This window comes from Ictalurus punctatus, chromosome 24 (genome assembly GCF_001660625.3).
Source record: "Ictalurus punctatus breed USDA103 chromosome 24, Coco_2.0, whole genome shotgun sequence".
Lineage (NCBI taxonomy): Eukaryota > Metazoa > Chordata > Actinopteri > Siluriformes > Ictaluridae > Ictalurus > Ictalurus punctatus.
This window is the reverse complement of record NC_030439.2, coordinates 20427728-20455329: the sequence shown is the minus strand read 5'-3', so window position 1 is coordinate 20455329 and position 27602 is coordinate 20427728. Positions and strand designations below refer to the sequence as shown.

At 39.9% G+C, this 27602-nt stretch overlaps 2 protein-coding genes and 1 long non-coding RNA gene across 17 annotated transcripts in view; 1 reads left to right on the top strand and 2 right to left on the bottom strand.

Annotated features, from left to right (window-relative positions):
• LOC108257281 (NACHT, LRR and PYD domains-containing protein 12) overlaps positions 1-27602 on the bottom strand; it is a 60926-nt gene that overhangs the window by 18248 nt on the left and 15076 nt on the right. For 4 of the 15 annotated variants that reach the window (XM_053675357.1, XM_053675362.1, XM_053675358.1 and 1 more), the window contains exons 7-12: positions 27183-27356; positions 24166-24339; positions 3165-3338; positions 2610-2783; positions 1961-2134; positions 1411-1584 (exon numbers count right to left, since the gene is read on the bottom strand). In XM_053675357.1, coding sequence (XP_053531332.1) covers positions 1411-1584; positions 1961-2134; positions 2610-2783; positions 3165-3338; positions 24166-24339; positions 27183-27356 — 1044 coding nt within the window. The other 11 variants (XM_053675368.1, XM_053675360.1, XM_053675371.1 and 8 more) reach the window with 11 other exon arrangements.
• Positions 12625-18937, top strand: LOC108257291 (leucine-rich repeat flightless-interacting protein 2). Its single transcript, XM_053675381.1, has 12 exons — positions 12625-12884; positions 13042-13151; positions 13507-13656; positions 14125-14217; positions 14715-14885; positions 15100-15192; positions 15340-15510; positions 15717-15791; positions 16262-16345; positions 17090-17260; positions 17991-18073; positions 18616-18937. The coding sequence occupies exons 1-11, from the start codon at positions 12719-12721 to the stop codon at positions 18069-18071; spliced, it is 1365 nt and encodes a 454-aa protein (XP_053531356.1). The 5' UTR covers positions 12625-12718; the 3' UTR covers positions 18072-18073; positions 18616-18937.
• Positions 21418-21871, bottom strand: LOC108257318 (uncharacterized). Its single transcript, XR_001810439.3, has 2 exons — positions 21728-21871; positions 21418-21610 (listed from the first exon to the last, which is right to left on the bottom strand). It is a non-coding gene; the product is annotated as an uncharacterized LOC108257318 (long non-coding RNA).

The window sequence follows — 27602 nt, the reverse complement described above, 5'->3', positions numbered from 1 at the left end:
AGAGCAAGAGACAGAGCAGCGCTCGTCTCCGGGTCCTCTTCCAGATCCAAAAGAGATCCCCCGAACCAGATACGGCTAGCTGCCTCAGCAGCGGCCGGCCCAGATCTCACCTCGGCTTCCGAGAAGAGCGCAAGTCGCGAGCCGAGCTGCTTAATGTAGGCATTACCATGTGCAGCCTCTCGAGGCTGCCATCACATGCTACACCCCTAGACACTTCACCCAGAAAGTGTGCACTATTCCCCGTGATGAAACAGGAGCAAGCCGTAACACACTTCCTGAATTCTCTCACTCATTCCATTTTTTTCTTCTCTTTTTTTAAAGGTATAGAAAAGTTCTGAGATTTTGAGAAAAGTTAGCAAGGAAATGAAGCATGGTTCTTTACACAAAAAAACTGACATGTAGTCTTTCGCTGAAAATAATAAAGGCTGATGGCGCGGTTCACAAGTGCCATATTTATATCACGCGACGCGCTTAATTGCCACGTCACCTGATCATGGCAGACCTATAAATAGGCATGATTTTACACAAGCTTCAGATGCTGGTCGTGCGCGAGAGGCGATCCCATAGTGTTATGCTAAACGAAACGTCAAAGTTCCCTTTGAAAGGGAACCTCTGCTTCAGTCTCACTATTAGAGAACGTATTTTACTGAGGAGCAGGTCCAGAGGCGTAACTTGGCCTGGGCATTGAGGGCTGTAGCCCCAAAGATATTTTCTTTAGCCCAGAATAATTCTCCACTTGGAGCAGTTTGTCACTACGTAACTGAACGTCAGTAAAAGAAGACGCCTGTAATTTTATATCTTCAGTGAACGGAGGTGAGACCAATCAGACAGGGTTTACAGGAAAATACGTGGAAACACTCGTGTCTCATTGGCTGACAGTTTCTCAATTCTGCCAAATGCTAACTCACAGTCAATGTGAGAAAAAATGGGTATATGCCTTTTTTAAACCAGTAAAGGGGTTGAAACTGAAACAGTAACATCCTCTGATGCTGAGCAGGAAAACAAGGTATGTAAATGTCTATGTGAGTTCCAGTTTACGTGAACATGATATGAGCAGAGCATAAGGAAAGATAATGTACTTGCATGGCACTGTAGCAGCTAAACCCATACAGTAATAGCTTATTTGTGCCTCCCCTTGCCTAGCGACACCAAACTAGCCTAGTTAGAAAAGTTTTATATTTTATCGGTCTGGTAATCCTACAAACAGTGACAACACCCAAGGCAAGTTTTATGATAAATCAAACTTTTTCTGACCATGTCATACATTAACGCAGCACCCATGAAACAACATTTAGCTACTAGCTGAGCTGGAAAAATGCATGGAGAAGAATCTCGGCTCAGCCCCGGATGATTAACAGTCTAACTAACGGCCCTGAGCAGGTCATGTGACTCTCAGAGAGATGATCTTACCTCAGTGTCTCCAGTTTACAGTGAGGATTCTCCAGTACAGCAGAGAGACGCTTCACTCCTGAGTCTCTGAGATTATTCTCAGACAGATCCAGTTCTCTCAGGTGTGAGGGGTTTGATCTCAGAGCTGAAGTCAGAGCAGCACAGCCTTCATCTGAGATATCACAATTACACAACCTACAGAGAGACAATGACACACTCTTCACTCTCTCAGTTCAGGACAATCAGTTCAGAAGGAACTTTTTCATCAAACAGTCAATTCCAGTCGCACAGGAGCAAGTGACGCAGAACCCCAGCATTTATATCAGCCATCATAAAAGCTCTTTCCAGTTCCATTACCAAGGGAAGCAAAGATCAGTAACATCAAATACACGGAGAAAACATAACTAATATTGTGAGTAGATAATTACGAATCAAATGATGCAGTGAAATGAAATGATTTTCCTCCTCAGGATATTTGATGCTGAACCTAAAACCTCTGCTTCAGTCTCACTATTAGAGAATGTGTCTTACTGAGGAGCAGGTCATGTGACTCTCAGAGAGATGATCTTACCTCAGTGTCTCCAGTTTACAGTGAGGATTCTCCAGTACAGCAGAGAGACACTTCACTCCTGAGTCTCTGAGTTTATTCCAAGACAGATCCAGTTCTCTCAGGTGTGAGGGGTTTGATCTCAGAGCTGAAGTCAGAGCAGCACAGCCTTCATCTGAGATATCACAATAACGCAACCTGCAGAGAGACAATGACACACTCTTCACTCTCTCAGTTCATATAATTACATGGATTACTGCACTTTTATATCTGGAATATACTGTGAAGTTTAAATTGCTTATTTTAATTATGTTTACAGCATTTAGTAGACGCTGTAACTGTGTGTTTGGGCGTCACTACATGCAAATGAGCTGTGTCAGGAACATGCTTCACACATTACAGGTGATCAGAATAAGCACATGAGCACTAAGAAAATCAGAAGATATTTTATTGGTCTTGTAGTCCTACAAATAGTGACTACACCCGAGGCAAATTTTATGATAAATCCAACTTTTTCTGACCATGTCATACATTACCTCAGTGTCCGTAAAACAAAATTAAGCTACTAGCTGAGCTGGAAAAATGCATGGAGAAAAATCTGGGCGCAGCCCCGGATTATTAACAGTCCAACATCCCTGAGTAGGTCATTTGACTCTCAGAGAGATGATCTTACCTCAGTGTCTCCAGTTTACAGTGAGGATTCTCCAGTACAGCAGAGAGACGCTTCACTCCTGAGTCTCTGAGATTATTCTTAGACAGATCCAGTTCTCTCAGGTGTGAGGGGTTTGATCTCTGAGCTGAAGTCAGAGCAGCACAGCCTTCATCTGAGACACGACAATCACACAACCTGCAGAGAGACAATGAGACACTCTTCACTCTCTCAGTTCAGGACACACAGATCAGTTCAGCAGGAACTTTTTCATCAAACAGTCAATGCCAGTCGCACAGGAGCAAGTGAAGCAGAGCCCAAGCATTTATATCAGCCATCATAAAAGCTCTTTTCAGTTCCATTACCAAGACAAGCAAAGATCAGGAACATCAAATGCACGGCGAAAAAACAACTAATATTGTGAGTAAATAATTATGAATCAAATGATGCACTCAGATGAAACGATTTTCCTCCTCAGGATATTTGATGCTGAACCTAAAACCTCTGCTTCAGTCTCCCTATTAGAGAATGTGTCTCACTGAGGAGCAGGTCATGTGACTCTCAGAGAGATGGTCTTACCTCAGTATCTCCAGTTTACAGTGAGGATTCTCCAGTACAGCAGAGAGATGCTTCACTCCTGAGTCTCTGAGTTTATTCTCAGACAGATCCAGTTCTCTCAGGTGTGAGGGGTTTGATCTCAGAGCTGAAGTCAGAGCAGCAGAGCCTTCATCTGAGACACCACAATAACGCAACCTGCAGAGAGACAATGACACACTCTTCACTCTCTCAGTTCAGGACACACAGATCAGTTCAGAAGGGACATTTTCATCAGAGTCACTGCAGTCGATAATCACTTTGAAATACAACATCTGCATTACAGAATTATGAATTATATGAGAGCAATAACTAAAAAAGAAACAAAGAGAGAGAGAGTGTGTGTGTGTGTGTGTGTGTGTGTGTGTGTGTGTGAGAGAGAGAGAGAGAGTGTGAGAGAGAGAGAGAGAGAGAGAGAGAGAGAGAGAGAGAGAGAGAGAGAGAGAGAGAGAGAGAACACTCTACATAAAGTTCACACCCCATGATGAACAATGAATGCAGTACAAAGGAGTAAATGTTCTCTGTCTTTAGAACCATCACCTATTTCAAAGCTTATTTTCAGCTTCCTTTATTACTGAGAAAGCTGCAGGAGAAAGTCGTCATGATTATTTTTAATGCCGTGACTAAAACTGTTCATCAGAAATGCTCTCTTCAGTTCCAGTTCTGAGACAAGCAAAGATCAGTAACATCAACTATATGTAGAAAACACAACTAATATTGTGATCAGATAATTAGGAATCAGATTAATCAGTGTGCACTGAAACTATTAGAGAATGTGTCTTACTGAGGAGCAGGTCATGTGACTCTCAGAGAGATGATCTTACCTCAGTGTCTCCAGTTTACAGTGAGGATTCTCCAGTCCAGCAGAGAGATGCTTCACTCCTGAGTCTGTGAGTTTATTCACAGACAGATCCAGTTCTCTCAGATTGGAGGATTCAGAGCTGAGCACTGAGGCTAAAGCTGCACAACTTTCCTCATTTAGGCCACAATTATTAAACCTGAAGGAAAGAACAAAATACATGATGCAATAACAGTGTACATTATCAAACAAGTTCTCAAACACTTTTTATATGAAATGTACAAACATGCTATACATGTGCTGCAACATGCTGCATCATTTACTGTGTAATGTGTGTTTACTGAATGTAGATTAGAGACATTTATACCACAGTACCCTTGGTTCTGGATTCTGATTGGTCAGAAGGTGTTAATTTTCTATAACAGCAGCTCTGACAGCAGTGCAGCTACAATCACAGCTTTATATTAATGCACTCTAATACATTATTGTTTCTATAGTAACAGCTCATTCACAGGGACGTGTAAAAGGAATAATACACTTTGCTGTTTGAGGAAAATAATCAATTACAGATTATTACAGTAACTCTGCTTCATGTTGGTCTGAATCACAACACCCTTTTCCACTATTTTCCTATAATATCATGTTTGATTCTATATTAAATATACACTATATGGCTAAAGGTATGTAGACCCGCGATCATCACACCCATATGTGGTTCTCCCCTAACTGTTCCCACAAAGTCTGAGGCACACAATTTTTATAGAATGTCTTCGTACACTGTAGCATTACAATTTTCCTTCTCTGGAACAACAAGCACACATGGGTGTGATGGTCAGGGGTGCACATACTTTTGGCCATACAGCGTACAACTCCAATGTTATCTTATGAGGTCTGACAATGTTCTTGTATCTTGCATGTATGCTGTAAGAATATTGTAACAGTGTAACAGTTATATTCAGCATTACTTACTGAGCTTTTCTGGATGCTGCAACCACAGGCAGGAGCTTCAGAAGAACCTCGTCTGATGTACAGTGTTTGTTGGTATATTTATTAAGGACAAACACATCCTGTTCCTGCATTGATGTCAGTAACACAAACACCACAGCTGACCACTGAGAAGGAGAATGTTCACTTTGTTGTAAATTTCCAGATTGCAGGTATTGTTGGACTTCCTCAACTAGAGAATGATCATCCAGTTCATACAGACAGTGGAACAGATTGATGGATTTCTCTGCTGAGGGATTCTTTCTGATCTTCTTCTTGATATAATGAACCGTTTCCTGGTTACTGTGGAAGCTACTTCCTGTCTGTGTCACTATGGTTTGTAAGAGGATCTGATTGGACTCCAGTGAGAGACCCAGAAGAAAGCGAAGGAAAAGATCCAGATGTCCATTTCCACTCTGTAAAGCCTGATCTACAGCACTCTTGTGGACATCTGAGATGGTAATTTCTCTTAACCTTATCATCATCATCAACATCATGATCATTTTAGGTAACAGACTGCGCTGAAGAACATTTCTCTTTTCATTCATGAATGTCAGGTGCACATATAGAGCTGCGAGGTGTTCCTGAATGCTCAGATGAACAAAGCAGTATACTTTACTCTGGTGAAGCCCAAACTCCTCTCTGAAGATCTGTGTACACACACCTGAATACACTGATGCTTCTGTCACATCAATGCCACACTCCATCAGGTCTTCCTCATAGAAGATCAGGTTGCCTTTCATCAGCTGCTGAAAAGCCAGTTTACCTAGTTTCAGAACCATTTCTGCATCTCTCTTTCTGCTCTTTGTGTACTTTTCCTTTATGACGTTTGTCTGAATGATGAGGAAGTGTGTGTACATTTGAGTCAGAGTCTTGGGGATCTCTCCACTCTCTGCTTCACCCAACATTCTCTCTAGAACAGTGGCTGAAATCCAGCAGAAGACTGGGATGTGGCACATGATGTAGAGGCTTCTTAATGACTTCAGGTGTGTGATGATTCTGTTGCTCAGGCTCTGATCACTGATCCTCTTCCTGAAATATTCCTCCTTCTGTGGGTCATTGAACCCTCGTACCTCTGTGAGTCGATGGACACACTCAGAGGGGATTTGATCAGCTGCTGCTGGTCGGGAGGTGATCCAGATGAGAGCAGAGGGAAACAGATTCCCTTTGATCAGGTTTATCAGCAGCACATGCACTGATGCTGATTCAGTTACATCACACAACCTCACTGTGTTCTGGAAATCCAGAGGGAAACGACACTCATCCAAACCATCAAAAATGAACAGAACTTTGTCCAAGCTGGAAATGTTTGTTTCTTTTATCTCATAAAAGAAATGAAGAAGCTCCATCAGACTCAGGTTTCGATCCTTCATTAAATTGAGCTCTCTGAAAGGAAGTGGAAATATGAGATGAACATCCTGATTTGTTTTCCCTTCAGCCCAGTCTAGAATGAATTTCTGCACAGAGACTGTTTTTCCAATGCCAGCGACTCCCTTGGTCATAACGCTCCTGATGGGTTTGTCTTCTTCAGATAAGGGCTTAAAGATGTCATTGCATTTGATTGGTGTTTCCTCTATTGCTGCTCTCCTGGATGCTGCCTCGATCTGTCTCACCTCATGTTCATTATTGACTTTTCCACTGTCTCCTTCTGTCATGTAGAGCTCTGTGTAGATCTCATGCAAAAGTGTTGGGTTTCCCTGGTTTGTTATCACCTCATTTACATGCTGAAACTTCTTTATAAGATTTAATTTGCATCTCTCCTGAAGATGAGGTTCAGTGCTTACAGACGTACACCTGTAAAATGGTAATAGACATGTGGTGAGATATCAAGCACAATCTCTGTCATTTTTCTTCAGTCAAATGTATATGTGCTTGTTATCCTCATTATCTGTAGAAATACTCAGCACAAAGTGACTGGAGAGATGTTTATAATACCAGCATAATGATTAAAATACTATTGTCATGCTGAGTTTGATCTTACCCTGTATCTGTGATTATGATCTGTTGTGTTTTCTCTCTTGCTCCCTGCAGGACACTGCGAGTACAAAAGTTTTAAATATCATGCACTTGTCCATTTTATTACACCATTATCCAAATTACTTAAAATTATGGTTTGAACTTTAGCCTCTAATTTAATAAAACAATGATGAATGTTTCAGAGAATGCAAATGTAACTAAACCTGATGGATACAAATGACAAAATTACACAGATACAGGTCGAGAGCTTCAGTTCATTTACACATCGGACATTAGAATGGGGAAAAATGTGATCTATGATCATGGCATGGTTGTTAGTGCCAGATGGAGCGGACAATTAAAGACTAGGTGAATTTTTCCCCAATCTTCAACTGTCCAGTTTGGGTGAGTTTGTGCCCATTATAGCCTCAGATTTCTGTTCTTGACTGACAGGAGTGGAACCTGATGTGGTCTGCTGCTGGTGTAGCCTCAAGCTACAATGTGTTGTGCTTTCTGAGATGCTTTTCTGTTCATCACTTTTGTAAAGAGTGGTTATTTGAGAAACCATAGCCTTTCTGTCACCTCAAATCAGTCTGCCCTTTCTCCTCTGATCTCTCAGCAAGAAGTTTCTAACCACAGAAGATCCCTCACTGGATGTTTTTTGTTTTTATTTGCACCATTCTGTGTAAACTCTAGAGACTGTTGTGCATGAAAAGCCCAGAATATCAGCAGTCAAACCAGCTCCTAAGACACCACCAATCATGCCACGGTCAAAGTGACTGAGTTTATATGTTCCCCATTCTGATGTTTGATGTAAAGATGAACTAAATATCTTGACAATTTTACGCATTGTGCTGCTGTCACATGATCGACTAACTGAATGAATGTGAAGGGGTACAGGTGTTCCTAAGTAAACAGTACGTGTATCTTTATATTATTCTAAAAGAAATCTTTCATACTACAGAATATATATCAGTATATATCAGTAGAATGGATATTTTGCTTTTTTTAAGTTAAAATGTTTAACAATGAGATATTAGTTAATTCGAGTTACATGTAACTGTTTGTTACCGTTCTGGTGTGGATTCTCTCTTCTCTTTAAATCTTAGTGGGAATTCCATAGAATTATCACTCTTCATGGACACACAGCTGGGTACTGGTGAGTCTGATCTCTTTATTTCTGTTGCACTGCTCACACACACACACACACACACACACACACACACACACACACACACACACACACACACACGCCCCATTAACATTTATTCACTGTGAAATAGTATTTTATTAAACTTTACTAAATTGACTAAATTCCTTTAGTTCTTTCTCACTTACTTATCAACAACTTGGCAACCATGTGGCACAGATCTCCCATATTTAACTACAAATTTGAACCTTTTAATGTTTTACTCTTCAGAGTTGTTTTAATTATTTAATGCTTTAGTTTTTTTATGTTTTACCTTTTAACATTTAAACATACTTTTTTATGATTTTAACCTTTAACCATTATAACCTTTTAGACTTTTAACCTTTAACTGCTTAACTGTTAAACATTTTAAAATTAATGACAGCAAAATATATCGTTTAACTCTTTTAGCATGTTTATCTCTGTCAAGACATCAAAGTTCATCCATGAAATTTAACCTTCTAGTCTAAATTTGAACCACATTATTTTGAATATTAAAGAATTATTCTATGTGATTTTGCAATACTCTAGTAGTTTTGTAAAGTTTATATTGTCGCACTAATTAGTATTTTCTCGTATTTGATGGTCTACAGATTACACAACACGAAGAGGCCTGAGGTGGTCTTTTATGTGTATATAATATTAACTTTATTCCAAATAGATATTATTTCATAGTCAAATAAAGTTAGTAGTTTTACGAAGTGGCTTTAAGTAGTTTAATGAAGATGTTACCTGTGTGTAGATGAGGGATCTGCTGGAGGTTCTTTAAACACATCACTGTTCATGGAGGAACTGCTGGGTCCTGAAGAGTCTGATATCTTTTCCTTGGTGTCACTATTCAACAACATATACGTTTTGCTATTAATAATTTATCTGGCTGTAGATTCTCATTAACGTCAGTCAGTAGACAATCACTAAAAAGATTAGTGCTAGAGTGGTCTGCCATTTTTAAGGGATTTTTTAGGGTGAAGTCTGTTCATGTGAAAAGGCCACATATTTTTGAACGGCTGCTCATGCAACATCAGGGGCCGCTGTAACACACTTGGAGGAAAGCGCTACTGCATGCATGATTGGCTAGTGTCACTGTGATTGATAGGGGAGAGAGAGTACGCCCCATCCACGGCCAATCTTCCAGCCATGGATGACATCATCGCGATTCGAACTCGTGATGTCTGGATGATGGAGCAAACGCTTTTCTAGTGTAAACTCTAACTTTTTAAACTTATTTAACTTTAACTTATTTTCCTAGAAATGTTCTATTCTACTTTCAGAGCCTATGTTATTGGTGTTGATCAATAGAACAGATAATAATGCTTAAATAATTAACAGCTTTAATTTATTGCCCTTTAAAGGCTCATGATGTTCACTGATGCCTGGGCAGAATCTAAGTTTAACCCCCCGCTCTATGATGTACATAAAGTCTTTATATTTTCAATAAATATTAATGCCTTAAATAAAATAACTGCTTACCTCTTTTTGAACTGCAGAGATCCAGCAGGTTGTTCAGGATTAGCGTGATCCATTGTCACTATTAGTAAAGAAAGGTTATTGGTCATGGACACACAGATGTGTATGATCAGGTCTGATCTCTTTTGCTGGTGCGTGCCACAGTACAGTGGTGCCTACCACATACGGCTGTGTGTGTCATGTGTGTACCATGAGAGGGAGATAATTAACTCCGTTTTTATTTTTTTTATATGACTTTTAAATTGATTATTAATCTATCAGTGTACACTCATGACATCTTGAGAAAGCAAGAGAGAATGAGGATAAGTAAAGGTGTGCGTTTGTGTGTTGCCAAGTGTGTATATGCTTGCATCGTTCATGGTGGGGAATGGGTGAAAAAAATAAATCTATTGGCTAGTTTAGTTTTGCTTAATTGGCGCTTTTGCCACACACACACACACACACACACACACACACACACACACACACACACACACACACACACACAAATGACATTTCAGATAGTTAATGTTTAAAACAAGGTTCAAAATTAGTAAACGCTCTCTAAAATAGCTAAACTTGATTGAGACATTTGCAAAAAGGCCTAAAACTAATGAGGCAAAAATTGCTCCTCTGCCCATGGTGGAGACAGCTGTCTCATTGGCACCTGAGTCCGGGGAACCCCAGGCCCAGTCTCTTTCATTGAATAATCCGGATCCAGCTGCCAGCTGCTCAACCTCTTCACATGGAACCTGTACCCTCCAACAACAACCTTCTGTTAGTCCTGCCAGCTCACAGGTACCTGTTAGCTGTACCGGTTATAATAACTGACGTATCAGATATCAGCACGTTTAAAGCAGATGACCTTAAATCAGCCACTGATTCCGTTAATCCCTGATGAATTTTTTCAACGACACTTTAAATCCAACGTTGAGATCCAGCTAGTAATGCCAGTGCATTAGTGATGCTTGTCAGTTGGCTGCCAAACTTCATATCAATCCCTCCATCCCTCACATAGTAACAATACAGACAAAGCGGTCAAACACACCAGCAACAATCCCAAATGAATATTGGAGACAGGATCTGTTTCATAGATTACCTTGAATCTGAGGTGAAAGACCGAGTTTGCCTGGCACTCCCACGACTGAAGGGACAGTATCTGCTGCCGGATAAACTGTCAGAATTGTCGGACACAGTGTGGCAGGAGATAAAAGATGAGCACGGGGCACTGATGCCCAATCTAGGTGGAGCTGATGTTGAAATGGACCTGTAGAGGGAATTGGATGATACAGCATGCAGCTGCAGTGACATTTGTGAGGTTATAAAGAACACGGCGGAATTTCCCCCAAATTTCCATTGTGTACTGAAAGTCTTTCTAACTATGCCAGTGTCCACGCCTCTGCAGAGCGCTCTTTCAGCATATTGAGGCGCCTGAAGACACGATGACAGACTACAGGCTTACTGGACTTGTCCTCATGAATATTCATCCTGAAATTAAAATCTACAGCGAGGAAGTGCTTAAACAATTCGATGCGACCGTACCCTGAGATAAAATCTTGCAGGTGCCCCTGTCACAGTCCCCATTCAAACATACGTAAATATAAACGAATAAATAAACTTATAAATACATAACACTCAATGTCAAACATTTATTTTGGAAAGAAAGAAATGTAATGCTTGGTAGTACAGCATTTATAATATTTACTGTATTAATTATTTAATCAAGACATAAAAAACGTAAGTTTTTTTTTATGTCATAGCTTCTGTTACACTAAATTCCAACAAAGGTGAATTTGGGGAAACTGACACTTGTAGAAGAGTTCTGTGTAATGTGATGAATTCTCACACTCCTTTTACACAAACACATGGAAATAAAGCTTTTCACTTTGTGCTCGTTGATCCATTACTGACCGAAACTCCTTTAATTTATTATAATTTTCCCTGAACAATTGGCGCACGCGATCTGTCCCTTTAATATTCATCATTAATGTTTAATTACTATTTCATTATTATTAAATATCCATTAATACATGAAAAAATATGCCATTGTTGCATGTTCGTTTCAAAACAGCACTAATTATGCTTGTATTCAAACGTCCACATTTTTTGGGTTTTGATTTTTCCTCCACGCGCATGGAGCCAAATCTTCCTGCTGTTTCACCAAAACATCTGGGCGTGTGTTGAAATGTCACCACCAAGTAAAATCGAATGAAATAGCAAAATATTTGTAAAGTATACAGCTGTAGTGTGTTTGTCCTCACTGATAAAGGTCTATAGATGATGTATTTTTACTGAAACGAGAAAAATATACTCAGTTCACATAGCGCAGTTTTCCTCCTGTAATGTGCACACACCATTTTATAAACTGTATCATTATTTTCAATACCGGAAATGAAGAATTACCTTTACTCGACAGTAAAGCGTTGTGGCGTTGGCATTAATATCGCTGTTTCTTGAACTTTGAGTTTGCTCAAGTGAGACGCAATTTTAAAAAGGAGCTGAGGCTTCAGGAAGTCTCTCACTTTTGTAGAAGTAGAACATGTTGAACCACATTCACAGGCACACGGAATTCCAGACTTAAACAGGTTCAGCAGCTGCACGACTTGAAGTCTGGTAAAATATTCTGATCTCTAAATGAAGCTCCCAGAATCAGTTCTGCTGATTATATATAAACACACATTCTAGATATTAATCTACAGTTAAAGCTTACAAAACACTGCACAACATTTAGAGTCTGCAGTAATCATAATTAAAGTGTAGTACATAACTTCCCTGGTAAAACAAACAAAAACAATCAAACAACAAACAAACAAACAGCCTAATAAACAATAATGTTCTTTACACAAACACTATTATTCAACATTTTCCAATATTAATGATCTCATAAGTGTTCAGCAACTCAATCTCCAGCACAGAGCCACAGTCAATACTACTTGTTATTTATCATGTACATTCTTCTAAAAATGAAATAATAACAACACGAATAGTGTTAGCATTCTTTTATTTGGATTTGCTGATGGAACTTGAGAATGTTCTGGAATGAGTTCTGTCATTGTGACGCAACAGAAGAAGCCGCTGTAAGAAGGTGAAGAACAGAAAGGCGGAGTTTCAGTGTTTATTTGAACTTTCTAACTGACAGGCTGTTCAACCGAGTTCAGTGCTACAATGCAGCATTTAATGAGTTTAGCTCGCTGTCCGGCGGCAGGTCCTCCACTGCGCCCCCTGCTGTATGCGGCTGGAGCTGCAGCCACGGCCGCAGGAGTTTATTATTATTTTAAGAAGCGTGGCGATGGCGATGGGGAGAGAACAGCGGACACAACTCTCACCGAGGGTGACATTTCTCTCTCTCTCTCTCTCTCTCTCTCTCTCTCTCTCTCTCTCTCTCTCTCTCTCCGTTTTTATATAAAACATATTTCACTTTAGTAGAAGTGTTAGAGACTGTGCTGACTGCAGGGTGATGTGGTGTTTATGTACTGGATTGTATTTAGGCCCAGTACAGACCCAGCTCCCTGCAGTAGATAATTCTTTGCTGGATCCAGGCTTGATGTCTGAGGTGGATGGAGTCAGTGTCACACAGACGGACAGCGCTGTCCCTCAGGTACTCACCAAACCACAATCACTTCCATCTGCACTCCTACATCCCATGACTCTGAGGAAATCACTCCGTTATGGACACTTTGGTGACTCCAGCAGGCGCTAGGTATTACATAAGTAGCTACATTAGCTCAGCTGGTAGCCATTGTTCTGGATTAGGGTTTAGGTGCAGTACGTAACGAGACTCATTATCACTTACAGCATCCAGTATTTAATAAAATATTGGTTATAATTCATATTTAAAATGTATATTTAAGTAGGTTTTATCAGCTGTATAAACTAGTAAGCTGTTAGGGTTAGTAAATAGATTCTACGAGCTCTCCTGTTGAGCTTATACCATTTGGATGGTGCACTTTCAGGGGTCTCTGAGCGAGGCTGAGGAGAAGAAGCAGAAGGTGGAGGTGTCCAGTGCTCCGGTGGACAGCGAGAGGTCCAACCTGGAGGACAGAGTGAGGGAGCTGGAGGAACTGCTCTGTGAGGAACACAGAGAGTGTGAGAGAAAAACCAAGGTGAAAGAGAAAACCTCACATTAAAGAGTACTTTTTAAAATAATATGAGTAACAAACAACATGGCAAATATTGAGAAAAGAAAAGATCTGCACACTCACTTGTGTTTGGAGCCTGAGGGGCGTGAGCAGCGACGGCTGGACCTGATATTAGATATGAGGATAAAATTTCTATCAATAGTTTAACAGTGAAACTATTAGGGTTGAGCAACGCCTCTTAATTTCTCATTTTTTAAGTGTTTCAAGTCTGTAACGCACTTTACACCTGATGTGGTGCCACAAATGAAACCTTATACTGAATTTTTTAAATCTTTGAAAGCCCTGCTAGCTCATTGGTACCAGCCTCTCCTGAGTGTGATTTAAAAAACTTTACAAGACAGATAAAACAAGCTTTGGCCAGACAGTGTTACATGTTTGAAGTTTTGAACATTTAATAATTTAAACCTCTTCTGCTCCATGGCTGTGTTTTAGGACTATGAGGCGGAGTGTCAGGCTCACGGAGCCCTGAACTCTCAGTACAACGTGATTAAGGAAACTTTAACACACATTGAGGGGTTAGTAAAGGTAAGTTTCTCTCTCTCACTAAGTCATGACTGTTGCAGTAAACTGTGTTTTAGTTGTGGGCCAGAAAAATAAATACAGTACCTCTGAGCATTTCAGACATGGATATTTAGAAGATTATTTTAATGATGCGTTTGATCTTCACTCCACCGTTAGGGCCAATTATACATCGCCCTAACATTGCTATATCTTCACTCTGCCTGATGTGGAAATTTAGATCTGAATGAAACAATCATAGCATTCATGTTTAATTACAGCATAGCATCTGTTTAAGCACAGAATGTTTCATTTTTAACCTTCTTTTAAAGTTCTTCTTCTTCTGTAAGCACTACTGCTATTGTGAACTCTGTGTGTGTGTGTGTGTGTGTGTGTGTGTGTGTGTGTGTGTGTGTGTGTGTGTGTGTGTGTTCATTCCTGTTTAGTCACACTGTGGCAACGTTCACAGTGTCTCTATGTGTGTTGTAAATAAAGCCAACAAACATTGGTTTGTGAACTTCCAGGTGTCTCTGACTGAAGCTGAGGAGAAATACAAGCGTGCGATGGAGTCCGAAGCTGAGCTGGAGAATGAGAAGTTGGACTTGATGTCCCAGGTCAACACACTGCGTGGCTCAGTGAAGCAGTTGGAAGAACAGTTCTCTGAGACACGCAGGAGGAATGATGAGATAACGAGGGTAAGTGAGAAAATCCTTACATTAACCAGTTCCTTTAGAAATAATATGATGTTCATGCTGCAGGATGACTTACACCACAGGCGATATGTACTTGAATAAAATAACAGTTGCATTTGTCATTAAAAATGTTTTCCTATTGAATAGAAGTGGTGGAACGTAGACGTGAACATTAAACACAAAGCTTGAACCTCTTTTGCTCCATGTTGTGTTTTAGGAGCTTGGCATAGGGCAGGGCATTCTCACATTTGAGAACTCCAAGGCTGAAGAGCAGGTGAAAGATTTAAAGCAGAAAATCAGTTCACTGAAGGTAAGCTCTCATTGAATCTGTTATTGTTATTTGTCCCCAAATCATTTCAGGCTGTTCTAACAAATGAGGAGTCGAGTCTTCAGAAGTGTCTGAATGTGTATGTAGAAGTGAATAAAGCCAATAAGCTTTGCTTGTTGAACACTCCAGGTCTCTCTGGATGAAGCTGAGGTGAGATACGCGGAGTCATTGGAGTCCATTACTGAACTGGAGAATGAGAACTATGACCTGGTGGATGACATGAACACACTGCAAGAAGCAGTGGATGATTTGGAGGAACAGCTCTCTCAGACCCAGACAAGGTGTAATGAGGCAACGACGGTAAGTGAGAAAATCCTTGCATTAAGCTGTTTCTTTGTGCTGCATGAGTTACACCACAGGCTATATGTACTTGAACAAATTTTAATTGTTTTTCTAGTTTAAGATGCTAACTTTTTTATTGAATATGTGTATTGAAGTGGTGCATTGTAGATGTTAACATTAAACACACAACTTTGAACCTCTTTTGCTCCATGGCTTTGTTTTAGGAGACGGAAAGAAAAACTCAGGAGTTGAGGGATCTACGTTCCAAGAGGGAATTGTTGAAAGAAACTGTACTAAAGGTAAGCTTTACTTTTTATGAAACCAATAAGAGAAAATCTAGACTGAGTGCTACTTAATAACGAGCAATCCCTCCAATATTTAACTACATATTTGAGCCTCTGTGTTTGGAAGAGAGACGCTCATGAATTCACACATCAGTGTTCACCCAGACAAAGTGGGATGTGAGGGAAATTAAATCACTGTTCATAAAAATAAAGAAAAATTAAATCCAGTGTCGAATAAAAGCGAATCACACTTAACTGACGGAGCAGTTTGTGCACGTGTTGCATTGGATGTGCATCAAATCTGGACCCTGCATAGACTTTTCTAAAGTACACACAGATCCGGATGCCCTCTTCACAGGACCAGTCTCGATTCCAAGTCCTCAGTTTCTACTTGACCAAAATTCACAGTAATTTGAAGTTAAGTTAAAGTGAAGCAACCCTTTCAGCACTGAAGTTCGAAACACTTCTGCTCCACTGTATTTTAGGATTATGAGACAGAGCGTGTAGCTCACTTCGCCCTGAAGTTGCAGTACAATGAGCTGATGGAACGGCACAACCAGCTACTAAACGTAAGCTTTTCTTCTCACTAAGTCATGATTGTTGTAGTACACTGTGGGTCAGTTGCAGGTCAGAAAAGTAAATGTAGTACCTCTGGGCATTTCAAAGAGGGACATTTAGAAGCGATTATTCAAGCTTCAAACCAGGACTGCTATTGTGAACTGTGTGTGAAGACTCTTCATTTTCATGCTTCATGATGAGTTGCACTACAGACTGACCAGCCCTAATAACAAACTAGGGGGTGCACATAATAAAATAAGTGCTTTTTATAATCATAGAGAAAAAAATAGTGTCTCCCATTTTGCTGTAGCAGGTTAGTCATAATGCTATGGCTAAACTGTATTTAATGCTAAACTGTATTTATTGTCACTTCTGGCCGATGTGTACATTTGGAACTGACTGAAAAATCATAGCATAATAATAATAATAATAATACAATCAGTATTTCAGGTTTAACTAGATCACAACAACTGTTTAATACACATTTTCACAAACTGGAACTAAAGAGCCTCGATGTAGATGTGAACATTAAGCAGTAAAGTTTAAACCTCTTCTGCTTCATGACTGTGTTTTAGGAGTGTGAGCAATAGCGGGAGGCTCACAGTATCCTGAAGTTGCAGTATGATCGGCTGAAGGAAACTTTATCAAAACATTATAAGTCTGTTCTGATGAGTGATGAGTCGAGACCTCAGAAGTGTTTCAATGTGTGTGGAGAACTAAATAAAGCCAACAAGCTTTGGTTGTTGAACTTCCAGGACACTTTGGCTGAAGCTGTGGCAAAATGCGAGCAGGCGATGGAGTCAAACGCTCAGCTGGAGAGTGAGAAGTCAGACTTGAAGTACCATGTGCACAAAATGGAAGGTGCAGTGCAGAAGCTGGAGAAACTTCTGGATGAAGTAGAGATATCGTGTGATGTGATAAAGCAAGTAAGTGAGAAAATCCTTGCTTTAAGCCGTTTCTTTAAAAATAAGGTGACGAGTTACTGATGAGTTATTATTATTGGTCAGTATTGTTATCGATGTCATATGATGAGAAACCAAAAGACCTGATAAATCTCATTGTGATAGACGAGTCTGAATAATAACATATTATTGAACCTCCACAACAACGTCTCTGGAAATTTCTCATTGTCTAATGGTCAGGAACATGCTAGTTTAAGAAGCTAACACAGATATTTGCTCCACCCAATTAAGGTCATAGTAAGTCTGACAGAGCTACGGTAGATCTGTGATCTTACCTCATCAGTGAGCCTATAGAAATGACTATTACTAAATGACTATTATGCCTACGGAAATAATGCTTTAAATGTCAAAGAGGAGGAGTTTGGAGGTGTTTATTGCTCACTAAAAGATAAGAATGTGAAGGCCAATTCTTCAAAGTACACTTTATGTAATAAGGAACGCTAGTAACAATATGGCATGTTGTGTTGTTCAGTAAGAGGCTCTCAGTTCAACACATCTGCATATTGAACAATACATTTAACAGACTGCATAATAAAGTATATTCGTCATAAAATACTGTGTTTTTGTCATAAAATAATGTGTCTCAGTTTTGTTGATTGTTACCCCGTTACACAGCATTTGTTTAATACACATTTTCAACAAGTAAACATAACATTATGTAAACATTTGTATTTTCTCCATGGCTGTGTTTTAGGATTGCGAGCGAGAACGGGAGGCGTACAACATCCTGAAGTCACAGTACGAAGAGGCATTAAACAGTGTGATGAATTACTAATGGTAAGCTTCTCCTCTTATTAAGCTATAAATGCTGTAATACTGCAATTTAAAGTTTGGAGGAAGAGCTCTCTGAGACCCGCAGAAAGTGTGAAGAGATAACAATGGTTAGTGTAAAAATCCTTAATTTAGAAATATAGAAATAGAAATGTGAGGACTTGTGAGGTTTGTGCTGCATGATGGGTTACGCCACAGGCTATATGTACAGTACATGAACAAATGTATTTTTAGTTTTAGTTCTGGATTTCTTTTTTTATTGACTGAAAAGAGGCTGATTGTAGATGTTAAAATTAAGATGATTGTAGATGTTAAAATTAAGATGATTGTAAATGTTAAAATTAAGATGACCGAACCTGGAATGCAGTGTGATGAGTTACCAAATGTTCGTTTTTCCTCTCACTAAATCATGACTGCTATAGTAAATTGTGTTTAAGTTGTGTCAAAAGTTTACAGTAACTCTGGCCATTTCACACATGGATATTTAAACTCAACTATTACTACATTACTACATCTTACTACATTAAATCTGTATTTTATTTTCACAGAAATCCGAGGAGCCTGTAGATTTATGAACCCCAGATAACTGCCAGGGGTGGCCTATGGGCCTTTGGGCCACTGGAGCATTGACTCAGATCTAGCAGGAACACTTGACCCATCTGTTACTCTGTTGGCTATGCAATTCTGAAGCCTAGCTCTCCTTTCTAGGACCTCTAGCCCCTGACATATTAGCCAAGCATCTCACCATGGAGCTCCTGTTTTGGCTGCTTCAAATTTTGCTTGTGGTGTCTGTGAGCTGCTAGATGCTGAACTCTTACAATAAGCTTCCAGAGCCAACTATGACATGTGTGGCTCTGCTGTTGCTTTCAATTTTTATGTTTTGGCCTATTAGCAGTGTTGGTTCAAGTTTTGTGAAGGAAAATGGAGTGGCACACCACTCCAAACTGTTAGCACTGGTATAGCCGAATGGGTGGATCAATGGATGTTATTGGGCAGGAGGGGAAGGGAGCGAAGCACAGACTCCGGCCTTGTAGTCCCGATAGCTCAGACCATGAGATGGAGCGAGCCACTGGAAAAATAGCAAACAACAGCTTAGCTATCTCAGACACAGTGGAGTGAAGCTAACAAGCTATGTTAGAAGTAGCTATTCTAGGTAGCAGTTCTCAGGGAAAGCTCAAACAGAAAAGTTATGAATATCCACAGTGTTAGAAAAGTGTTCTCAGCACGTAGCGATGTTTACATTCACATTACAGTAAATACTACATCATTGATGTCATATGACTTTGTGATTAAGGTCTCGGCATATGCACACAAGATAATATCCCCACATAGTACTGTCATCACAAATGCCAGTTGTTTATTGTATCGTACACACACAAACGTGTTGCCACTGCCACTGATAAAAACCACCCATTTCAGGAACTGTGCTGCTCTATAGGCTTCATAGATCATGGTGCAATCTTTTATCCTGTTCATTCTTACTGTACCAGTGTAGTAGATTCCTCTTTCTTTCACATGTTCCGCTAGTGGCACTGATGTAAAATAGTTATCTGCAAAAACCCTGTGATTTTTTTCCTGCTCAAAGAGTTGCTGTCATTTTTAGGACAATATCTACACTAACACCAACATCACATTTATATTTGTTTGGATTTTCTGCCCCATGACAAATGTCAAAATCATGAAGGAAACCATATTGCCCAGCACATCCCCATATTCCGAACCCTAATTTACCGTAAGTAATGTTGTATGTGCGGAAGTTAATACTATTTTCCTTAAAGTAACACACCTCACTGCTTTTGTAGAATTCACAAAAGTTAGTGACACTTCATTTAACCTACATTCTTTAATTTAATCTTTAAAGAGTTCCTGTTCACTACAAAGTGACCTAACGTTTAGCTACCTGCTGTGTGTAAATACTAAAATTAGCCGTGTTTGCTAGTAAGCGAGCTAACGTTATGCTAACTGCTGTGTCTAAATGCTGAAATCATGGTTTGTACGAGGTGCTTGTGTAACTGGTTCACAAAACCAATTATATGTATTTATTTATTTTATTCTGCTGCTGCGTGTCTCTGTTATGAACTTCACAAAACCTTGGTGTTTACCTTAAAAATAGATTCGAAAATTCTGTGTGGGTTATACAACACTTTTTTTGATGGGAACTATAATGTAAGGTGTTCAGTTCAGGTGGGGCACTTATCAGTGATGCACACTCCCATATAGCGAGCCCATTTGGGCTGATTCCGGTAGAAATGCGCCCCTGTCGGTGAAAAGGTGAATTGCCCAGAGCCCTGCCGACTGCTCACACGACTTCTGGCGGACAGGCGGGTTTTGTTATGTGGCCCAATCTCGTCCCAGGTGTACTTGCGGCAGGTCCATACTCGGTGTAGCTGTGTGTCTCTAATTTCGGACCGAGTTCGTGACGTCACACTCGGGCCACAGCTAGAATTAAGGAGCTCAACCACCTGGGGGAAAGAAGGAAAAAGCTTAATTAATTAGATTAATCTAAAAAGTGTAAAATGCATTAATGAAAAGTCATTTTTTTAATCAAACAAATGAATTAATGTCCTATCTCTGTTAATCAGTCGGCCATTTAGCTTTGCAGCTGACATGCCACATATCAACCTGCTTTGCTCTAAATCACGGATACATTCTTTACATATACGCTGTCCACTTTATTATCAACATGCTCATTCATGCAGTTATCCAATCAGCCATTCAGCAGCGCAATACAAAAATAATCATGCAGATAAAGGTCAAGAGCTTCAGTTAATGTTCACATCAAACATCAGAATGAGGAAAAAGTGTGATCTCTGCAACTTAACCGTGGCATGGATGTTGGCACCAGATGGGCCGGTTTGAGTATTTCAGAAACTGCTGATCTCCTGGGATTTTCACACACAGTCTCTAGAGTTTATACAGAATGGTGTTGAAAAACAAACAAAATCCTTGAGGTGGTTGGGTTACAACAGCACAAGACCACTTAAAAGATCTGAAAACTCCAGTTAACTCTCCAGACTCATGTTTGCACCAAAGCTGATGAAAGTTTTTAACAAATGAACAGTCACAGCAGTTAGATATCTTCAGAATGTTACAAAACCAAAAGAAAGCAGTATTTACAGGAAAGAGAACACAGAGCAGCAATAGCATGTTGAGGAAATAGTCACGGCTTCAGCCATGGTGATTTTAGAGTCTTCCAACCAGATGATGTGATAGAGTGGTGGGGTGGTGGAAGACATGGGCTGGAGTGTAGACCAGAGCAACTAGAACCTTAACCAGAACCTGAGTTCTGCCATGGTGTCTGGATTCTGTAGGGTATAACAGTGCAATTGTGTAATAATAAAAATAAAGAATTGATCTTCAGTAAGTGTTTATTCTGTTTATTCTTTATACTGTCTGCTCTTACACTTTGTGGAAATGTTACATTTAATTCAGATTATTTCTCAGTGTGAGGGAAAAAAGTTCAGGAAATGCCGCTGAGAGTCGAGCACATTTCATTAAAAATATCTTCTCTGGAATCTGCATCAGATGAAAATTCTTCATAACCTGAAATTAAACAATAACAAGTTTAATATTAAAGCTGTTAGATTGAACATGAACATTAAACATTAAAATTTAAGTGCAAAGTTTAAAACAATACCCAGTAACTCACTGAATATGAACCTGTTTATAATCAAGAGCTCTTTATAAAAACAGGACCAGGTTACTTAAACTTTTTCTTCACTAAACAAAACGTATCACACAATGTTAATGAGTCGAAATATTTCTATATTTTATTTCTGTACATGTTTATCTGAAATACTTGTAAATCACCTCAAGTCCTGTAGGTTAAGACTGAAGAGCTGATTCTTTTTTGAGTTTCTGAGTTTATTCTGAGTCAGATCCAGCTTTCTCAGGAGTGAGGGGTTTGATCTCAGAGCTGAAGTCAGAGCAGCACAGCCTACATCTGAGATATCACAATAACACAACCTGCAGAGAGACAATGACACACTCTTCACTCTCTCAGTTTATATCATTACATGGATTACTGCGCTTTTATATCTGGAATATACTGTGGAGTTTAAACTGATTATTTTTATTAAGTTTACAGCATTTAGCAGACTCCCTTATCCAGAGTGACTTATAGAAGTGTGTGTGGGCGTCACTACATGCAAATGAGCTGTGTCGGGAACGCGCTTCACACATTACAGGTGATCAACATAAGCACACGAGTACGAAGAAAATCAGCCTTTCTGTCAGAAATCTTTAGATGAGTTTGGATTACACACACATTTACACACAACTTTACTAAAAGAATGTCAAATGACGCACTGTCTGTGCGTGTGTGCATGTGTGTGTGTGTGCCTGGGCATTGGGGACTGTAGCCCCAAATATTTTATCTTTAGCGTGGATAATTCTCCACTTGGAGCAGTTTGTCACTACGTAACTGAACGTCAGTAAAAGAAGATGCCTGTAATTTTATATCTTCAGTGAACGGAGATGAGACCAATCAGACAGGGTTTACAGGAAAATACGTGGAAACACTTGGCTGACAGCTCTAAATTTTGCCAAACGCTAGCTCACATTCAGTGTGAGAAAAAATGGATATGTGTTTTTTAAACCAGTAAAGGGGTTGAAACTGAAACAGTAACATCCTCTGATGCTGAGCAGGAAAACAAGGTGTGTAAATGTCTATGAGTTCCAGTTTACGTGAACATGATATGAGCAGAGCATAAGGAAAGATAATGTACTTGCATGGCACTGTAGCAGCTAAACCCATACAGTAATAGCTTATGTTGGCTCGAATTTAGCCTATTACCCAAAAACATTTAAAACTCAACTTAGAAGCCAATACTCACATCTACCTCTGAGACCAGTTGGAGATAGAAAAAATACACCAGCCGTGAGTGAGAAGAAGCAAGGGTCCAGCTTTATTGTTCCATTCCACCACACGAGATCCACACCGATGAGAATTCTCAGAAGTGATCCCCCTACCCTGAGCTTAAGCTCCAGTATTTATACTATATTTACACACTAGATAACCCATAGGTTTCCAGAAAAGGCCTATTTCACTTACCCATAGAATTGAAACCAGGGGTTTTAATTTACACATAAAATCAGAACCCAGGCATTTCCAACAACCCAGGAAACAAAAACCCAGAGTTTCTAGTTACCTAGGTGGTCAGAAACCAGGATTCTCATTTACCTAGGGGGTCAGAAACCAGGATTCTCAATTCCCTAGGTAAAAAAAATGACGTAGACAAGACGACTAAACAACCGGGGGGGACCTTGGTCTTATCGTTATCTCGAGGGGGGGGGCAGTTTGACCCAGCCACCCTTATAACTGGCTTTCTTCATGGTTCTCTAAAAATTAAGGCTTTCCTTGCGAGACGAGAATCTTCACCACCTGAATCATGAGTAAGTTATATTTTTCTATTTTTCCTGTATTTCTCGTTTATAATTTATTTTCATATTTGCACTATATTTCTTATTTTATATATATTTATACTACTTGAAAAGCGGTTTACTGTACTTCCAACTTCTTAATATCATTACAGTTCTACTGTCCTGCATATCCTACTATTCTGTATTTTATAGAGTTTCTCTATTACTATAAGATTTTATTAAAGTTTATTCATGTGTGTGTATGAGAAAGAGAGTGTGTGTGTATGTATGTTGTGTCTACTTGCCCGCCCTTGACTGTACGAGCGTGTGTGTGTTTTAGCACTCCTCAGCTCGTACACTTCTTTCAACTATTTCGACTAATAACCCATAAAGATCTTTAAAGTGTTTTACCAATTTATCCACTTCTGACTAAAACCGCTTCTGTATGTCTAGGTGCCGGTGCCCGTCGTCAGTCCCTTCTCTCTCCGTTACTGGACCTGGATCTGGATCTGGACCTCCCTTATGTTTATTTTATGACATTTTTTATCCACAACACTTATTTGTGCCTCCCCTTGGCTAGCAACATCAAACTAGCCTACACAGAAAAGTTTGATAATTTATCAAACTAGCCGAGCTGGAAAAATGCATGGCAAAGAATCTGGGCTCAGCCCCGGATGATTAACAGTCCAACTAACGGCCTTGAGCAGGTCATGTGACTCTCAGAGAGATGATCTTACCTCAGTGTCTCCAGTTTACAGTGAGGATTCTCCAGTACAGCAGAGAGACGCTTCACTCCTGACTCTCTGAGTTTATTCACAGACAGATTCAGCTCTTTCAGGTGTGAGGGGTTTGATTGCAGAGCTGAAGTCAGAGCATCCCAGCCTTCATCTGAGACATGATAATCACACAACCTGCAGAGAGACAATGACACACTCTTCACTCTCTCAGTTCAGGACACACAGATCAGTTCAGCAGGAACTTTTTCATCAAAGAGTCACTGCAGTCTTTAATCACTATGAAATACAGAATCTTAATTATATGAGAGCAATAACTAAATAACAAACAAAGAGGATATACAGTGAGGGAAATAAGTATTTGCTGATTTTGTATGTTTGCCCACTGGCAAAGAAATGATCAGTCTATAACTTTAATGTTAGATTTATTTGAACAGTGAGAGACAGAATAACAACAAGAAAATCCAGAAAAACGCATGTCAAAAATTTTGGTTTGCATTTTAATGAGGGAAATAAGTATTTGACCCCCTCTCAATCAGAAAGATTTCTGGCTCCCAGGCGTCTTTTATACAGGTACCGAGCTGAGATTAGGAGCACACTGTTAAAGGGACTGCTCCTAATATCAGCTTGTTACCTGTATAAAAGACACCTGTCCACTGAAGCAATCAATCAATCAGATTCCAAACTCTCCACCATGGCCAAGACCAAAGAGCTCTCCAAGGATGTCAGGGACAAGACTGTAGACCTACACAAGTCTGGAATGGGCTACAAGACCAGTGCCAAGCAGCTTGGTGAGAAGGGGACAACAGTTGGTGCGATTATTCACAAATGGAAGAAACACAAAAGAACTGTCGATCTCCCTCGGCCTGGGGCTCCATGCAAGATCTCATCTCGTGGAGTTGCATTGATCATGAGAACAGTGAGGAATCAGCCCAGAACTACACGGGAGGATCTTGTCAATGATCTCAAGGCAGCTGGGACCATAGTCACCAAGAAAACAATTGGTAACACACTACACCGTGAAAGACGGAAATCCTGCAGCACCCGCAAGGTCCGCTGCTCAAGAATATACATATACATGTCCGTCTGAAGTTTGCCAATGAACATCTGAATGATTCAGAGGACAACTGGGTGAAAGTGTTGTGGTCAGATGAGACCAAAATGGAGCTCTTTGGCATCAACTCAACTCGCTGTGTTTGGAGGAGGAGGAATGCTGCCTATGACCCCTGGAACACCATCCCCACAGTCAAACATGGAGGTGGAAACATTATGCTTTGGGGGTGTTTTTCTGCTAAGGGGACAGGACAACTTCACCGCATCAAAGGGACGATGGACGGGGCCATGTACCATCAAATCTTGGGTGAGAACCTCCTTCCCTCAGCCAGGGCATTGAAAATGGGTCGTGGATGGGTATTCCAGCATGACAATGACCCAAAACACACGGCCAAGGCAACAAAGGAGTGGCTCAAGAAGAAGCACATTAAGGTCCTGGAGTGACCTAGCCGGTCTCCAGACCTTAATTCCATAGAAAATCTGTGGAGAGAGCTGAAGGTTCGAGTTGCCAAATGTCAGCCTCTAAACCTTAATGATTTGGAGAAGATCTGCAAAGAGGAGTGGGACAAAACCCCTCCTGAGATGTGTGCAAACCTGGTGGCCAACCACGAGAAACGTCTGACCTCTGTGATTGCCAACAAGGGTTTTGCCACCAAGTACTGTCATGTTTTGCAGAGGGGTCAAATACTTATTTCCCTCATTAAAATGCAAATCAATTTATAACATTTTTGACATGCGTTTTTCTGGATTTTCTTGTTGTTATTCTGTCTCTCACTGTTCAAATAAATCTACCATTAAAATTATAGACTGATCATTTCTTTGTCAGTGGGAAAACGTGCAAAATCAGCAGGGGATCAAATCCTTTTTTTCCTCACTGTGTGTGTATATATATATATATATATATATATATATATATATATATATATATATATATATATATATATATATATATATATTGTGTGTGTGTGTGTGTGTGTGTGTTCTATGTATTTCTGTCTTCAGATGGACCAAATGTAGTCATATTTTGAGGAACATGTGACAGTTTTTACCTTCAGGACATTTAGCTGGTCCCAGTGAGGATTTATTTTTACAGAAACTGCAGTTGAAGGTTAAGGTTTGTCTGTAGGTTGTTAAATTGTGATTTTTTCTTAATGCTGTTTTAAAGCAGGATGTTGAAATGCCAGGATGTTACCTGACTTGTGTAATCTCACAGCTGTTGCTTGTTACAATTCACTCTTTTGTTGAAGACATTTCCCCCACTGGCTGAGACCAATCAACATCCAGCACTGAATCTCCAACCTGTTTACTTCACACCAAATACTTTCTTCTGAACCCAATATAACAACTTGCTTTCAGATGGGATGACAGAGATGGTACAGACGTGAGACTAACAGTCTGTTCTCTGTCTCTCTGACGGTGGTGTAGTGTTGCAAATAAACCATATTTTCCATAAAGCGACATGTTGCTGATCTTTACTGCAAAGTTCCTGAGTAATCTCTGCAGCAACATTGTGTGTGTGTGAGTGTGTGTGTGTGTGTGTGTGTGTGAGAGAGAGAGAGAGAGAGAGAGAGAGAGAGAGAGAGAGAGAGAGAGAGAACACTCTACATAAAGTTCACACCCCATGATGAACAATGAATGCAGTACAAAGGTAAATGTTCTCTGTCTTTAGAACCATCACCTATTTCAAAGCTTATTTTCAGTTTATCTCAGTTTATTACTGAGAAAGCTGAAGAAGAAAGTCGTCATGATTATTTTTAATGCAGTGACTAAAACTGTTCATCAGAAATACTCTCTTCAGTTCCAGTTCGGAGACAAGCAAAGATCAGTACCATCAACTATATGTAGAAAACACAACTAATATTGTGATCAGATAATTAGGAATCAGATTAATCAGTGTGCACTGAAACTATTAGAGAATGTGTCTTACTGAGGAGCAGGTCATGTGACTCTCAAAGTGATGATCTTACCTCAGTATCTCCAGTTTACAGTGAGGATTCTCCAGTACAGCAGAGAGACGCTTCACTCCTGAGTCTCTGAACTTATTCCCAGTCAGATCCAGTTCTCTCAGGTGTGAGGGGTTTGATCTCAGAGCTGAAGTCAGAGCAGCACAGCCTTCATCTGAGATATCACAATCACACAACCTGCAGAGAGACAATGACACACTCTTCACTCTCTCAGTTCAGGACACACAGACACTTTATCAGCACAGTCATTCCAGCCTTAAATCACTGTGTATTACTGTGAATCATGTTTATGAAATTTTAAACAGTATAACTAAAATGAAACGGCGGTGTTAAAAACAGGTTGTATTATTTATTATTATAGTGTGTGAAAAGGTCTGAAAAGTTGCATTCATGATTCACAGAACAGAACTTCTCCAACCACAG